This window comes from Prionailurus viverrinus, chromosome B3 (genome assembly GCF_022837055.1).
Source record: "Prionailurus viverrinus isolate Anna chromosome B3, UM_Priviv_1.0, whole genome shotgun sequence".
Classification (NCBI taxonomy): Eukaryota; Metazoa; Chordata; class Mammalia; order Carnivora; family Felidae; genus Prionailurus; species Prionailurus viverrinus.
Genome location: NC_062566.1, coordinates 113,760,896 through 113,777,784, shown reverse-complemented (window position 1 = coordinate 113,777,784; position 16,889 = coordinate 113,760,896). Strand labels below are relative to the sequence as shown.

The window sequence follows — 16,889 nt, the reverse complement described above, 5'->3', positions numbered from 1 at the left end:
TAGTACAATGTAAGATGTTTTTCCAAAGTTTGCAGGACTGGGCTGTGTGGCTGCAGGAGGTAACGAGTGTGGACACACTTTGAGTCCTTTAAAGCCCTTTGGCTGATGCAGCGCAAGCCATCGTTAGTAGCTGTGCAGAGATGAGTGGAAGGCGAGGAGCAGCTCCTGTTACTGTCCTCCCCGCCCCCCACCCCCACCACTGGGCACCGGGATGGGGGGGACACTCGCTGAGGGAGCCAAAGGAATGAGGGAAATCAAGGTTCTGGGAGTTTCAAAGAATATGTGGCTTCTATCATCAAATGGTGGTCGAGCAGCACGATGCCCAAGAAGTGGCTTTTGGATTTGGCAAGAAAAGGAGGAAATGAGTCCCTAAGAACCAGTGGCTTCTGAGGAAGGACGGTTAATGGTTTCTAAATGGAATGGACAGACGAACATACGCTATATGGGAGGAGCTTTTCAGTAAACGTAAGGAAGGAGGTCGGATCATTGCTAGAAGGGTCCTTTGACGATTGACGGCCTTCTCATGCCATCCCTGCGTTAGTGTGGGGAGAAGGTGAAAGAAGGGAAGGCCTGAGGTGAAAAAAAGAAAGGAGGGTTGACTGGGTCCAGAAGAGGCAGAGCACATGGGGCTGTGGTTCAGGAGGAAGGCTCCCCCTGAAAGAGAAGAGAGACCTTTGCGTCGAAACTAGGGATGTGTTTGAAAAACAAACCATCAGTTTTCCACCCCTTTGCTTTCGCCAGGACACACGAAGATGACCCTGTGTGCCCCATGCCGGCAGCTTCTGCTCCTTTGGCTCAGAGAGTTCTGGCTCCACCTCTGTTTCAGGAGTGGCAGGTCCTCTCCCTCTTCAGTGATGGCCTGTGGAGATGGCCTTCGTCAGTGCGGCCCCACGCCAGTCTGGGGCTGCACCTTGAATTTGGAAGCATGAGTGTGTGTGTGTGTGTGTGTGTGTGTGTGGGTGTGCATCTCCAGGGCTGGCCGGCACTCTCAGGAAACCGAGGCTCTGAGCAGAAAGTGACCGTCTTTGTTAATTTTCCTCAGTTGCTGGCTTGATGGCTCCTCGCACGCGGCAGAGATGGGGCACGCAGTTCTTGAATAAACCACAGAAGCATCTAGTTATGGTAGAGAGAGGGGGATCTCAGATATTCTCGTTATATTTTTGGTCCCTGTCTTTTCCAGGACACCACCCGGGACTCTGTGTGTCTTACACCCACGTCCCTGGATACTCGTTTTGTTGCCGTGGTGGAAAGGAATCTCTGTTAATGGAAGACTCACTGGGTGGACTCAGACCCAGGTACCTCTGAGGGCGGCCTGTGGGTCACAGCCTATAGCCTTGGCACCTGCTCCCGCCCTTCACTTCCTTTACTCTCTGCCTCCTTTTGAAAAAAAAAAAAAAACCAACCAAAAACACAACAAAAAACCTCCCAACCCCTGCCCCCAGTACTCTACCAATTCCAGTGAAAGAAGGCCTTGTGCTTAAATAATCACGTGGAAAGAAAAAAAAAAAAATCCCACCCTCATATAAATGTGAAAGGGTACTGGCTCCGGACGGCTTTCAGTCTTTATTTAAATTAGGGATTTTGGTGGATTGTTGTTGTTTTGTTGTTGTTTTTGTGGGATGGTATCCAGTATCCCAATGTTCATGTAATGCCTTGACTTCACTATCGCTTCTCCTAGGATAATTATAGGTTGGCATAATGTGCCTATTGTTCTGTTCCACAAAGCAGCACTGTCATCCAATGATGGGATGGGGGTGGGGGGGGTGGGAAGGGGGTGCAGTGTGGATCTGGAAGGAGGATCTTTGTGTTTGTGTGAGTGTGTATGTCCTGGACAGCCATGCTGCATCTTCAAGTATTTCTCTTGTTCCTTCTTTGGATCCGTCCCCACCTAGGCGCTTTTGCCCTAGTTTTTTGTCCCTCGTGTTCCTGGTTTTGGCTTCTCGGCACACTTCCCTCCTGGGGTTATCACCCGGTGCTGGGCACAGGCTGAGGACTTCAACCTGGGCTAAGGTGTTGAAGAAAGCGTTTGAAATTCTTGCAGGGAAGTTACTTGCCCGAATAGGACAGGCTCAAGGGCCTCTGGTATTGCAGATGACCCCAGATGTCATTCAGGCCAGCCCTCTTCACGGGACATGTTTGTGTTTTTCTCATTTGAGTTGTTCAGGACCTTTTGCACTACAAACTCATGATGCTTTTTGGGATATATCGGATAACGTAGACAGTCATTCATGCATCGAACAAAAGCTCATCGAGTGCTCGCCATGAGTCTGGGTCCCGGACTGGATGGTGGGTATATGGTGACGAGAGAAAAAGGGCACCAGCCCAGCCCTCATGGCACTTCCACTCCAGGTGCCCAGGGAGGCAGGTAAAAGAACGGCAGGTGTTGTTAAGGAACCCAGAGCTGGAGGATATGCTGGGCTTCTCTCTTATATAGCCAGGATTTAGAACTAGAAGTTCATGACCCATGTGGCAGCCTTTGCCAGGTGATACCTTTTTTTTTTTTTTTAAATGAGATGTCTCAGACTGAGGTCTCCCCTAGAGACTTATACGGCAGTACCTATTACATTTCTCTCCTTCTCTCCCCATTCCCCCTCTTGCCAGACCTTCTGCTCTGGAGCCAGTAGCTCTGTGTAGAAATGTTTTTGACTCCAGCCATAAGCAGTTCTTTGACCAAGCACCGTTGGCATCCAATTGGGAACTGCCTATGTTACCATGAGCCTTGGAAGCCATGGCCTTCATCGCTCACCCTGAAAGAGGCAAAGGCAGACATTTTTGAGGCCAGGGGACACAAGGGCCACTGGGCTGAGGTTCTGTGACCACAAGCTTAGAAGGAGAGCATTTTTCTATTCTCGGAAGGGAATTGCTCAGTTTCGCTACCTGGAAAGGCAAATGTTTTATACTAAAAATGAAAAGAAAAATTTTTTAACCGTTTCTTTTTGAGAGAGGCAGAGTGTGAGCAGAAGAGCAGCAGAGAGAGAGGAGAAGACACAGAATCTGAAGCAGGCTCCAGGCTCTGAGCTGTCAGCACAGAGCCGGACGCGGGGCTTGAACTCATGAACTGTGAGATCATGACCTGAGTTGAAGTCGGCCGCTTAACTGACTGAGCCACCCACGTGCCTCTAAAAATGGATATTCTTGATCTAGCACTCAAATTATTTTATCCTTATTTTATCTGGTGGCTTTACTGCATGGGGTGGGTGGAAAGGTGGGCAGTGGGCAGGGACCCTGAACCTCCACGGGGCTGATGATGGCAGGATGTGGACGTGGGAGCACCGAGGTCCTGAAGGATAATGCGACAGCTGTCCCTGACCACGGTATCAAACTGAGACAGGTCAGGAGATGAGAAATGGAAGATCTGGCCATTTGTGGTCTTTGGAGAAATCACCTCGGAGGAATAGCACTCCCATGAGCCCAGAGAAAAGGAGGGTTTGTAACCTTGCTCCTCACCAGTTATATCCGAAAATACATTCTTCAAAATAAACAAATGCATCCCCTTTGTATATATTTTAACAGAATCCAAATTCTTTCCTCCTGGTAAGATAAAAAATAAACACCCAGGGCTGAAGATACATGTATTCGGGGACAATCAGAAATGTGGAGGCATCTGGGTGGTTCAGTTGGTTAGGCGTCCGACTCTCGATTTCAGCTCAGGGCATGGTCTCGTGGTTTCGTGAGATCGAGCCCCACCTAGGGCTCTATGCTGACAGCGCGGAGCCTGCTTCTGATTCTCTTTCTCCGACCCTCCCCCACTTATGCGCTCTCTCTCCTTCCCTCCCTCCCTCTCTCAAAATAAATAAACTTTAAAAATTTTGAAAAAAAGTGGGTCTCAGCCTTTGCGCTGCTTGGGGGCATGTGACCTGACATGTGGAACCTCAGCAGAGGTTCAGGGCTCAGCATCTTCACTTCCGCTCCCAGGAGCTGATTCTGAACGTGAATATCTACGTGCCTCTCCCAAAGCGTGGTGTCGAAACGCTGGGCAGCCCCTTGATGATTGGCTAATCCGGCAACCCAGAGCTCACACAACCTTTGAGCTGTGAGGGGGTCTCACTTTGCAGATGAGGAAACTGAAGCCCAGAAAATCAGTGGTGGGCTTCAAGGCCAAAGCTGCAGAGCCGGACGAGAACCCAGGACTCTCGACTCCAGGTTGTATACAGTTTCCTATGTCTGTCCCCTCACGGGTCTTGTTGCCTCTCTCAAATATAAGCATGTTGAGGGGAGAGACCCTGTGTCAGTCTTCTGCAGTATCGTGTCTTTTGTGGTGTTCCAGGGGCTGATGGAACCCCTGGAGAGACCCCATCAGAGGGAACCCCAGCGAGAGACCATTTGCTCGCTGGTTCTCACGTTTGTTGGTGCCTTCTTTTTAAAAAGAATTTTTTTTTAATGTTTATTTTTGAGGGAGAAGGAGACAGAATGTGAGCAGGGGAGAGGCAGGGAGAGAAAGAGGGAGATAGAGAATCCAAAGCAGACTCCAGGCTCTGAGCTGTCAGCACAGAGCCCGACACGGGGCTTGAACTCATGAACCGCGAGATCATGACCCGAGCTGAAGGCGGACGCTTAGCCAGCTGAGCCACCCAGGCACCCCTGTTGGTGCCTGCTTTGCTCCTCGGTGGGAGTCTGTTTTTCCATGGCTCGTCCCACGCTTGTGTTTCCTCAGTTCTGGGACTGAGTCACCTGGAAAGTGGATGCCAGGCAGGAAGGGTATCCACCATGAAGGATTATTCCTGAGGAAGCTAGTACTTCTTACCCCCTCAGCAGCTACCCTTCTTTTATGGCCTTGGAGTATTTGTGCGTGCCGCTCTGTTTTCTCCCACTGTTCTATGCATTCATTTCCTGGCAGTACGGATAGATGAGATGCAGAACCCTCACATCATGTGTTTCGTGCCTCACGCTTGGGGTGACATACCCAGCATGAACAGGCCTGGTCCAGGTGCCACTCAGCACGAGTGCTGCTTTCCTGGTCTGACCCAGGAAAAGAGGGATTCTTACGCTTGGAACTCTGTGATGACTTCACAAAGACAATGAAAGGGGAATACGGTTCACAGTGGAGCGAACGAACACTGTCTAGTTTCTGAAGCAAGCAGTTGCCTGAACCGTGAGCACACCCCCCCCCCCCCACAGTGACTAGTTCACAGCGTGGTTCTATGTGAATCACCAACTACCTCCCCAAAGTCGTGCCGACGCCTCCAGCCCGGTGGCTGAGGCTCTGAGCTCCACTGTTGCTGTCTTCCTATTGTTTTCTCAGTTCTTTGAGCCACCTGGTGGCCCTCCTTGGTCACCCTAGACCCCTCACATCCTTGTTTCAAGGCAAGAGCCTCGTGGATACATCTGTGGACACTGCCGATCATTACCCCAAGTCCAGGCACCAAAACACTGCCTGCATTCTTTGTAGTTGTTTCTGTTTCTGTGGCTGGTGTCCAGATCCAGGTAGATGCTGGGGACTGAAGGGGAGGGAGGCTACTTCCTCAGGCCAGGTTTTCTTCTGAGGCAGCTGCCTGTGAATGCAGGAATGGCTTCTCCTTGTGCTGCACTGTTGGTGGGAGTGCGGGAACCATCTTGGCTTGGGAGGGAGGAGGGCAACTATGGGATGAATGCTACCCAGAGAGTCATCCCCCGTTATTCCAGAGACGAAAGCCACACGGAAGTAAGTCTGTGGCTATTTGCTTTCCTGTGTTATCAAATGGTCCCCGACTGCATTTCATTGTTTGTGTTGTGCCTATGTGTGTGCAGGCTCGACGTGCAAATACATAACCACTTGGTGCCCGCCCATCCACTCATCCATCTACAGGTTTATGCATTGAATGATCAAACGGTCCATTTATCCATCCATCCATCCTTTCAGCCATCCATTTATAAGGGATGATAAATTGATATACTTAAAGGGACCAGGCAGGTAAAGTAAATGAGGAAAATGCACTTGATGGGAGGCAATAGGGAATGGTGGGGACTATGGTAAGCCACAGGGTGCAGTTCGCTGAGATGCCATCTCCAATATTCCCTGACTGACCCCCACTCAGGTTGGATATGCGGCACCTGATGACCACGAACCCATATTTATCTCAAAAGCATCCGGGTAGCATTTGAGAAACCCAGAGGTGTGTGTGTGTGCGGGGGGGGGCGGGGGGCAGCTCTTCTTCAGCCTTGTGGAGGATTTGTTGGTAAAATCAAACTCTGGAATGTGCATCAGTCAGGGCTTTTTCAGGTTGCAAATGGCAAGAAACCCAACCCACGCTGCTGGAGCACAGAGAGGAATGTATGGGCTCGTGTAGCTTCAAGTTCAGGAGTGCATCTGCTTCACCTGGGACTGGGTCTGGGGGCTCAACAAGGTCATTTGAACTCCCTCCGTCTCCCCCTTCCTCTCAGTTCTGCTCCCCTCTACACTGGCCTCCTTTGCAGACAGGCCTGCTGCCTGGGTGTCTCCCAACAGCTTTCAGGTAAACATTTTTATCAGCTTTGCCACACTGGGAGAAAGAGAGCACCTCTTGGCCACAGAAACTCTAGGATTGACCTGAATTGGCCTCACTCAGGCCTGGGGAGGTGGTTTTCTCCCGCGGCACAAGCCTGTCTCTAAAGTTGCAGGATGGAGTGGGACTGATTTTACTCAACTGGTGGTGGGGGAGAGGGGGCGGGGGAGAGGAAAATGGAGGTATTGTCACCGTAGTGACAGCTCGGCAGGCAGACAAACCTGTGACCTCCACAGGGGGATGGGCTGGTGTTCACAATCGCACTGGAAAGCAAGACCCAGGCCACTGAGCGTGACCAGGGCTGCCCCCCTGCCTTTCTGCCCTACCTCCCAGTTTGAGTAGCCGCGGCCCCTGACGTCTGACCAGCTTCCACCGTGCCCAGGATGAGGGGAGCACCGTGCTGGGTGGGCAGAGAGAGCCTTGCACTGCCTCCTACATACTCCTGAGATGCTTGGGGAGAAAGAAGTCTCATGCTCAGTCCAGAACGGAGACGTTCAAAGATTTTGCTGTTTGGGGAGAGGACAGTAACCCAAGAGGGTTCTGAAGTGCCCAGAGCCCTGCGTGAACTTCCCGCCAGGTTGTGCTGCTGTAGGAGGAGGGGCCCAGATAAAGGGTTCCCTTTCAGCTTTGCCGACTTGGACTCAGAGCTCAGCTGCACGGATCCCATGACTTGGCCCAAGGCGGGAACTGAGGCCCCGGAAGAGCCATACTTCCAGTTTGGAGCCTCTGACTTCCCACCCTGAAGGAGAGAAGCACTGGGCTTTATTGCTTGCAGCCGGCAGCCCCCTGGTGTGGCCTAGTGGGGACCCAGAGTTCTCCATTGGAACTTTGGTCCCAGAGAGTAAATCAGGCAGATCAGGTCTGACCTCAGTCACGTGTATTCCTTAGTGCCAGAAATACCAGCTCTCTTAGGATTGAGCAACCGTTTTTTCCTCACCATCAAGGATGATTTTTAACTGTTTCCTCCCTTGGATTTTTGTTGTTGTTGAAAATATCTACCAGAGAGCAGAACGTTAAAAGGAAGATAGAAAAAGGGGCAAATGAAGGGCGTAAAAGGATGTATTTATAAAACCACTAGAAGCTGTCTGTAAGTACAGCTCATTTCCCTATAGGGAACGTAGAATCCCTGATGGCGGAGAGCATCCAAGAACCTTCACCCCCTATCTCATTTGCTAGAACAACCCAGTGAGGTTGACAGGGAAGGGCCATTTTCTTTTCATGTATGTCTCCCAGATGTAGACACGGTCTTTGAGAGCGATTTTTCTGCCTCCTATCCATGTGCCATGCTTAGTCCTATCTCCTGCATGCCTTCCTTGTCACTCCTCCACCTCACCGTACCCCCATGGGAAGATCTGCCCTCTCTGCTCCCTCCCTCTCTCTAATTCTCCTTACCTTCCAGATTCCACCTTTCTAAAACCTTCCAGAGTGATTCCCGACGCCACTGGCCTCTCAATTCTTTTTATCAGCAACAGTGCTTGTAGATTGCATTTATTACAGCGTACTTGAGTTAGGGCAGAAGACGCAAAAAACAGCCCTGCCCTCCAGAGGCCTACATTCTAGGAAAATGGGAAGGAGAAGACCCGGCTCACAGAGTTGTTGTCATGATTAAATGGATTATTATACATGCAATGCTTAGCATAGTGCCTGAGACACAGAGTGCCCCATAAATCCAACATGCTCAGGGTTGTATGTGATATTTAATCCATGCAACTGTTGTGAGAGGCTGATTTTCCTGTGTCCTTTTGCAGATAAAGAAGGGGATGTTCAGATATGTTATGCAATTTTCCCACAGTCACATAGCTAATTAGCAGGAGATCTGAGATCCAAATTCTAAAACTCTCTCTCTTTTTTTAACCTCACCTGAGATACTTCGGTGATAAAAGCAAATGACGCACAATGTTGTCCTAAGATAAAAATCCTTGTTCCTTTGGTGACTGCCTCAGTTCGCCCATCTACTAAATGGGAAAGTAGAAAGGCTCGTGTTGGGAATTGTTGACTATAGCCCGTAGCCCAGAGTGATCACAATTCAGTTAAAAATAACCCATGGTTTGCAGGAGAAGCCAGGTAGGCGAATGGAGCCTGGGTTTGTGGAAGATTGCTTGGGTCTCATACCTGTCTTCTTTCTGCAGAAAGTAAACTGAGATCCCCATCTCTGGACCATGTCTGGCCTAGGAAATTCTGATCATAAATCCAGATCTTTGGGTATCTCTGTGGGGGCCGCTCAGGCCTCGGCACGAGAAGGTCGGTCTGCATTGGGCTGAGGTGGCCCCTCTGATTTCTGGGGCCTGGCAGGAATTTGCTAGTATTTGCTGACTGACAAGTAGTTCATATCAAGCTGGTTTATTTAGTCACAGGGCTACCAGAACTCGTGGACAGCTCGTTGGTGGCCATGTGCGAAGCATTGATGGTGTGCCTGGCGTGGAGTGAAGGATTCTGGGTGAATTTTTTTCTTTATTCCTCATGACACAAGGACACTGCAAAGGTAGTATTTCAGTTGGGGAAATAGAAGTTCACCCAGACATGTCTCTTAGGCACCATACACTTTGTACTTAAATTAGATTTTTGCTGCCAAGTAGGATGTTTTTGGTATTCTTGAGCTCAGGGCAGAACCTTATTTCCTCCAATCCCTCACCGTTGCTGTAACAATTCTCGAGTGCATTTTTCAGCAGAACCCACCTTAGGAACCCCTCTAAGATGTCTGTGTCCTAATCCCTGGAGTCTGTGAAAACATTACCTTACAAGGAAAGGGACTTCGCAGATATGATTGAATCAAGGACTTGGAGGTGGGGAGATTATCTTGGAGTATATGGGTGGGCCCAATATAGTCACAGGGGGCCTTATACGAGGGAGTCTGGAAGGTCAGAGTCAGAGGCAGCCATACGACAATGGACGCAGAAGTCTAAGTGACACAGTGGAGGTGAGGGAATTCCACAAAGCAAGGAATGTATGCAGCCTCCAGAAGCTGGAAAAGAAGAAAAACCCATTCTCCCCCAGAGCTTCCGGAAGGAAAGCATCCCCGCCAACACCTTGATTTTAACCCTCTGCAACTCATTTTGGGCTTCTGACCTCCAGAACTATAAGATGGTAAGTTTGTGTTGTTTTAAACCATCAGGTTTGTGGTAATTTGTTAACAGCAGCAATACGAGACCAACACAACCGCCTTTCCACATGTCCTGTTGGAATATTCTAAAGTTCCAGCTAAGACTCCTCTTCCTTCGTGACCCGGTGCCCTTTAAACAAAGGGGGCAGGTGCCCTCTACCCACTCTCGGGCAGATCTCTGCTGGAGTTAGGTTTCTGCGGGTGGGGGTGGTTTTGTACTGAATCATCAACACACTCATGATTGTGCTTCTGACCACTGACCCTGCTGGCTAGACAGCTGACTGGTGGTGGTGGTGGGGCAATCTGAGCCGATGGCATTGAGCCGTTTTAGTTTTTGATACACTCTGCTCTGTCTCTGTGGACAGAGAAGCCCGTGGAACAGACGATACTATCTGGGAGTTAACTCGGGAGCCGTGTTTTCCCACCACTGATGGTAGCAGCCAGTGGAAGGTGGGAGCCCATGTCAGAGTAACAACAGCTACTGTTGACTGATCACTCACAGTGAGGTTATATCATCAGTTCTCAGTGATCCGAGGAGGAGGGTCCTATAATCACCCCCGCTTTGCAGATGAGGGAAGTGAACCTCAGAGAGGTCCACAGATGGCACAGCAAGTGAACGAGGGGCCAGGATTCAAACCCAGCACCCTTGCCGCTCCCTTAAATGGTGTGCTGCCTCTCACGTGTGCGCTACGGCCCGGATGAGGTGCTTTTTAAACGTCTGCTGGCTAAGTGAACGAATGACTGTCGCTCAGGCCAGGAGCACCTTTATGCACCCCACCCAGAGGCAGCAGGGTAGACAGAGGGGCTACCAGAAAACCCAGCTGGACAGCAAGGAATTTACTCCTGCAGGTACAAAGATAGCGTGGAGCTGGCTATCTCACTTAGCATCTCCCATCTGGACTTGTGGGGAGGCCCAGCTAAATTCTTGTTGAATTTGGCGGTGCCTTCTATCCAGCGGAGCCCCAGGCGCCGAGCAGGAGGTAGGGATGGTGATCTCTGGAGATCTCCCTTTCCCCTGGGGCTTCCCACCCCCCCACCTTTGGATGCTCCACATGGCCCAGCTGGTGATCCAGCGTGGGCGATGGGTGCAGGCTTGATAATTTCCTTTCTTCCCTCCCTGAACACGGATGAGAGAGAAGGGGAGGAGGGGCGTGGTGATAGACATACACTTAGTGTGAAGCGGCAGGGGTCCCCTATGGCCTTTGCCTGTCTAGAAATTACCAGTGTCCCTAATATATGGCAGCTTGTGCAGATGCTTCTTCCCTTTTGCTTTCTTTTGTGTCTTGCTTTTGTGAGAGAGGCGAGAATTTACCACTGATGAGCCTCATGCTATGTAATGAATAGAAGGCTAGTGACCCCAGCTGTCTCCCCCTCCCACCATCCCCAGGAACGTCTTGTCAGCCTTGGCGGTCTTTGCCTGGCCGGTTCCTACGGGCTGCTGCAGCTTTGTTAAATTGCCCCACGGCTCTTGTCTGACACTTTTGGTTTCCTTCTTCTTCAGATCCCTCTCAAGTTATTACTTCATTTGTAGCGGTGGTCAGAGCAAGGAAATTCTATTGATTTTCCTTCTTTTGTTCTCAGTTTCTCCATATATTAATTGGGTCTAATCATGTTCGCCAACCTCCTATCTTTAGGGGAGATTCAGTTTTTGGTGTTTAAGGGGAGGGATAGACAGTGTTTTTGCCTGGAGCGAGAGTACTCAGATTCCAGGACTGCACAGATTTTAGGACGGAACTCAGTTTTGTATTTCAGCAGTATTTTGTTTTCGTCTTTGTTTTATTTTAAAGGTCACTGTCTGTTCTGGGTGTTTCCCGGTCCATGCAACGCCGTAAGAAGCCATTCACCTAGAGGTGTCACATCAGTGATTTAAGATTTGGAGGGGCTGGGGGGAGAGGAGGTTCAGGACAGCTCTGGAGATTTGGGCCCCATCTCATGCTGGGGCACTGGAAGCGGCCTCTGCTAATTGGACCTTGTCCTGTCAGGACACATCAGACAGGGCCACGGCGACACCCGAGCTTGGTGGGGGTGGGATGGTCTGCAGTAGCAGGTGTCACTGCTGCCGGGTCCTGGGAGTGCTTTGTTACTCTGGGGAGCGCGAGCCGGCCAGCAGTCACGTGGGCCGAGGTCAGGGGGCTGTGCAGAGCCGGGTTCTCCAGGAGCCCAGGAGGGCCAGTACTGAAGTGAAGGCTGTTTGGGGCTGGGTGGTGCCAGAGCTGGTGTGTGTGTGTGTGTGTGTGTGTGTGTGTGTGTGTGTCCCTACGAGTGACGATGTTTGCCTTCAAGAATACTCCTAACACTAAAGAAAAAAAAAACAAAAAAAACACAAAAAACTCTTAACACGAGAAATTTGTTTTTTTTTTTTCTTTCTTTTTCTATCGCCTTCCAACAAAAGACAAAACAAAACCCCTGAGTCCTTGAATTGTGTTAAGGGGATCATAAATTTTGGCTGTAGGGAGCACTCGAGGAAGCGCAGCTCAGCTCCAGGTCCTGAAGCAGGAAGCCTTCCTCCCTTTTTGTCGCTGCCTGGTCCCTCTGCCCTGCCCTTCAGAGTTTCCTTGTGACTGTACCGGGCTAGGGCCTGCGGGCGTGTTTTGTTGACATGCTGGTGTGCGCCCAAGGACAGGCGCATGGCTCCCTGCTGGCTGTGCAGGAAGGAGCAGTGGGGGCATGTTCCAGGCCCCTGGGCCTGGCGGTGACTGCTGTGGCCAAGTGACGCCGTGTGCCCCTGGGACGGAGTGACTGTAGGCGGCACGGGGCCCTCCACACTCTTTTTCCTACCCCACACCCCATCCGCATGACCCTCTTCCGGTCACGGCTGGCCTGTGTCTCTGAGCTGCCTGCCTAGGTTTGAGCACGTGGCCCTCCTACAGAAGGAAGGGATTGGCCCTCGGGCAGTGTGGACCGGTGGGAGAAGAAGTCTGTGGATTTGGGCCGAGCTGTGCTCTAATCCCAGCTCTGCCGCTGAGCAGCTCTGTGGCGTTGGTTAAACTCCCTGTCCTCTCTGAGCCTTAGTTTCCTCATCTGTTAATGTAAACCGCGAGTACGGTACCCGCCACAGGGCAGTTGCTTGACAAATTGTACGACGATTATCGAAGCCGCGAGGTCGGCTTTGTTTGCGCTAACAGCACACCGCCTGTGAAGTCCTCCCAACACCCCTGCACAGGACAAGCCTGATCCTAGCAAAGGGGGCCCCCGCCTTGGACCTGATGACCTCTGCTGTCATTCTAGTCACGGGTGGACAGCTTCTTGTGTACTTGTAGGGCTTCCCTGGTGCTCCCTTCTTTCCCCGGCTAGCAAAGGGGCTAGTGGAGCCCAGGGAAATGGTGCAGGCTGCCAGGGCAGTCCTTCAAGCCAGCAAATCAACATTTATTTATAGGTCTTGGAGGGAGACAACAGTGCAGGCAGTGGAGAAGGGCCTGACCGAGGCAGCTGCAGGGGGCAGGGGGCAGGGGGCAATGACAGTGGTGGGGGGGCCGGAGGAGGCAGAGAGGCCAGGTGGCATTTGTGTGGTGGAGAGCCAGAGTTCCGGCAGAAAGTGGAAGATTCCAACAGAGTAAACTGAGGTGTGTGTAATAAGATGGCTATTTATGAAAGTGTGGGCAGGGGAATGTACGAGGTGAGATAGCGCAGTACCCTGGGGGCTAGGTCAAGGGGAGAGGGGAGCCGTTATGGAGAGGGCTTCCTGACGGGAGCTGTGACCTTCAGTAGACCCGGCGAGGGAAGCGGCTGGGGGAGTAAATGCCCCATCTTGTTCTCTTCCCTCCCTCTGACCTGCTGCTGGCATTCACCGTTGACCCGGGCTGCAGAAGCAGAGGGAAGATGGCAAGCGGCTGACCCTGTGGGACATGCTCCTGGGGGCACAGAGCTGGGAGAAGGGTGGTGCAGAGAGAGAGCCTGGAAGGGCCAGCGGAAAGAGAATTGGCACAGAGAAGCAAGGGCTAGGGGAGAAGGAAGGCGGGGGATATTTAGGGGTACATGGGTGAAGAGAGTTGAGTTACCCAGGGGACCCAGCCAGAGGCTCTGTGGCAGAATGATTAATATCACGGCCTTGAGGAGGCAGACAGAATGGGGACTGATTTTACCCCACTTCTGTGTGGTCTTGGGCCGGCTGTTTCACCTCTCTAGGCCTGTTTCCTCATTTGTTTCACCTCTCTAGGCCTGTTTCCTCATCTGTGACGTGGGGATGATAAAGATACTATTTTCTACCTTGTAGTGGGGTGCCACGAAATACTAAAATACGCTGCAGGATGCCTGGGACACTGGAACTGGGTAAGTGGAGATAGGGCAGATAGAGGGCTTTGACAGAGGTCCAGCTGAGCAGGCCACGAGTATTGTGTAAGGCCCAGTGGGGGATATTGTGTATCCGACGACTGTATGTCAGGTACCCCTAGTCACTGGGAATGCAGAGGTGAACAAACTAGACCAGTCTGTCTCCCAGGGAGCTTCTGTATCTAGTGTGGAGAGACAGATAGTAAGTAAAGATTAATAAAATGAGTTTTGGGGTTGGCAAAGTGCTAAAAAGACCAGAAACCAGGGGGGTGGGGGGGTAGGTAAAGAAAGAGCAAAACTGTACAGAAGGGGTTTGGGGAAGACCTCAAGGAGGCAAGGGAGTGCAGAGCTCACAGAGAAGAAGCAGTGCTCTGTAGAGATGAGGGGAATGTTCCTGGACAGGGCCCTGCGGGTGCCAAGGCCCTGAGGCTGGTGTTTCTGGGGCAGAGAGGTGGCTTGGGATAATAGCAGCTGCCCCTACGTGGACATGAGGACTAAGTGGAAAGTTCTTAGCCCGTGACTGGCCCCTAGCTATGCATGCTCAGGGACCCCGAGTTGTTGGCTGGTATTATTATTACTTTAACAAAAATTATTCTTTTAGGGGCAGCTGGGTGGCTCAGTCGGTTAAGCGTCCGACTTTGGCTCAGGTCACGATCTTGCGGTTCGTGGGTTCGAGCCCCGCGACGGGCTCTGTGCTGATACCTCAGAGCCTGGAACCTACTTCGGATTCTGTGTCTCCCTCTCTCTGCCCCTCCCCTGCTCACGTTCTGTCTCTTTCCCTCTCTCTCAAAAGTAAATAGACATTCAAAAAAATTCTTCTTTTAGAACAGCGTGGCATAAATAAGTGGGTAGGTGTGGTATAAGATGTTCCAGGGGATCAGCAGACATTTACTGCCAAGGTGGTGCCGACTGTAGTGTTGAAGAGTCCAGGCTCTGAGATGAGAACGCCTGGTTCAACTCCTGACTTGACTGCTCCCCACGTGGCCCTGGGCCTCCGACTGGAGCTGAGTGTCCTCCTCTCTGTCAGGGGGGAACAGTAACAGCGTCTCTCTCATGGGGTTGCTGCAAAGATGAAGTGCATTATTCTTTCTAAGGCACTTAAAAGGGAGCCTGGCCCACAGCAGAGGCTAGCTGGTCGTACTGTCATTGCTGAGGCTCAGGGGTAGCCCCGCTGCCGGAACCGGCAGCCAAGGGCTCTGTCTGCAAGGAGCTCACGGTTGGGTCCGAGACATGTGTTCAAAGAGATCCCGACCACCGAGGGCGGCATATGATGGTTATTGAGTAAGCGGCCCGACCGTTATTGGCCCTCCTCAAGGGCTGGAGGAGGGAAGGGAAGGCTCTGAGGAGGGCTGTGGAGACAAGAAAATGAAATTAATGCTAACTAGATCTGATAGCATCAGGTGAAGACGAAAGCGATCATATCGGTGCTTCTGCCCTTCCCACGTAGCCTTTTACAGCCATGTGCACATCCCCAGGCCGGGCCCCCTTACTTCTCATATCTGTCAGTTAGGGAGAGCCCCCCAAGTCCCTCTGTCAGCTCCTAGGGGCCCTTAAATCTACTGCAAGTGGTTGGCACTCTTCTACCCTCGGCTTCTTCTAGGCCAGAGAGAAAAGGAGAGGTTAGAGGTCAGAGCACAGGAGCTGGGGAGCTGGGAGGACGAGGTGGATGGCAGGGTGGATGGAATTAACCAGAACCCTGTGTGTCTGGCAACTGGCAGATTCTTGTGGTAAGATAAGTGGAACCCTCTGCAAGGTAATTATTAGAGAGCATAAATTCCCCAGATAACCTGTCCTCAGAAGAGATATTGATGGCTGTGGGGCATGTGCTGGAGGCTGCCCTCCCTCCACTGATATTGACTCCTGTCCCCCACCTCTTCCTTCCCCCTCCTTTTCCTTCTTTGTTGCCTTTCCTCTGATCAGCTGCCCGTCCGGCCTTCCTCCCCTGCAGGCCTTGGCCTACAGCTCAAGTTGGCTCTTCTGGACCCTTCTTTTCACTCACTTCTTGGCTCTCTAAGTGATGGAGGTCCCAGAGCATAGCACGCCCCCCTGCACCCTTACAGTTCAGCAGGATTGGTGGGAGAGGCACAGAGGTGCAGCCCCTGTGGGGAAGAGTTTCAAAGAACGGGAGGAAGCCCCCAGCTTCTCCTGGGTCCAGGTCCTCAGAATGAGCGCTTACTGAGTGCTGTTGGGTCAGCGTCAGGCTCCGTGAAGGGCCAGGCCCGTACCTGGTCCCAGAGATGAAGAGGAGGAAGGTCAAGTGCTCAGCACAGCAGGCAGGTAGTAGGCACCTGTTGGCACCTCTCCCGCTCACCGCCCTTTCCAAAGCCCCCTCTTTGCCCCAAGCCTGTGGGCCTCCCAGGGAGCTCGCACTTTGGCTGACATTCTCTAAGTATTTGTTTAACAACCATAAAAAGAGGCAGAAGGCCTGATGGGGCACAGCTAGAGAAGGAGGGCAGGTCTCTCCTGTGTTGACCTGAGTTACTCAGTTCTGGCCCCAGACCTGTGCCCTAACTCTTGACCCAACTGGATGTGGCTTCTTAGAAGCCCATTTACTGCGTTCGCTGACCATGTTTGGGGGGGCGGGGCTCTTACCTCTCTCTGACCCCCAACAGCTTATCAGTAGAGTGACCTTATCATTTATCAGCCAAGCAAGGGCATTTTTGAGAGGCAAAGCAGGAGTTATTAATAATGATGCCTGCACCTTGATGTGAACTGGGACTGTTCCATGCAAAACGGGTGCTATTTATCAAAGTTCTCTGCCTGAGATAATGCTGATAAATATAAGCTTCTCTAGCTTCCATAATTCTGATGATGGTTTAATCCTGGTGATATTGGATCCTTGGGTGCTGTGTGGCTGCCTTGCCTCACCCGTTAATATGACTCTGTGCATATTTCCATCATTTGGAACATGTGAAGATAATTCTCTAGAGACATTTGACAGGTGGAGCCTGGGGCCCAGAGGGGTGGAGAGACCTGCTGAAGATCCACAGTGACCAAGTTCCGACTTCGACCTGGCACTGAGGTCTATCCTTGATTCCCACATGGGTCTCTCAGGGGCC

General features: G+C 51.6%; 1 protein-coding gene across 5 annotated transcripts in view; it reads left to right on the top strand.

Annotated features, from left to right (window-relative positions):
* Positions 1–16,889, top strand: part of DPF3 (double PHD fingers 3) — a 258,505-nt gene that overhangs the window by 81,502 nt on the left and 160,114 nt on the right. Inside the window, exon 1 of one of the 5 annotated variants that reach the window (XM_047862556.1) lies at positions 1,047–1,295. The exons of 2 other annotated variants lie outside the window; for them this stretch is intronic. In XM_047862556.1, coding sequence (XP_047718512.1) covers positions 1,054–1,295 — 242 coding nt within the window. In that variant the 5' untranslated portion in view covers positions 1,047–1,053. Of the gene's footprint in view, positions 1–1,046; positions 1,296–5,031; positions 5,093–5,130; positions 5,425–16,889 lie in introns of those variants that run through there. 2 more of the 5 variants (XM_047862554.1, XM_047862555.1) reach the window with 2 other exon arrangements.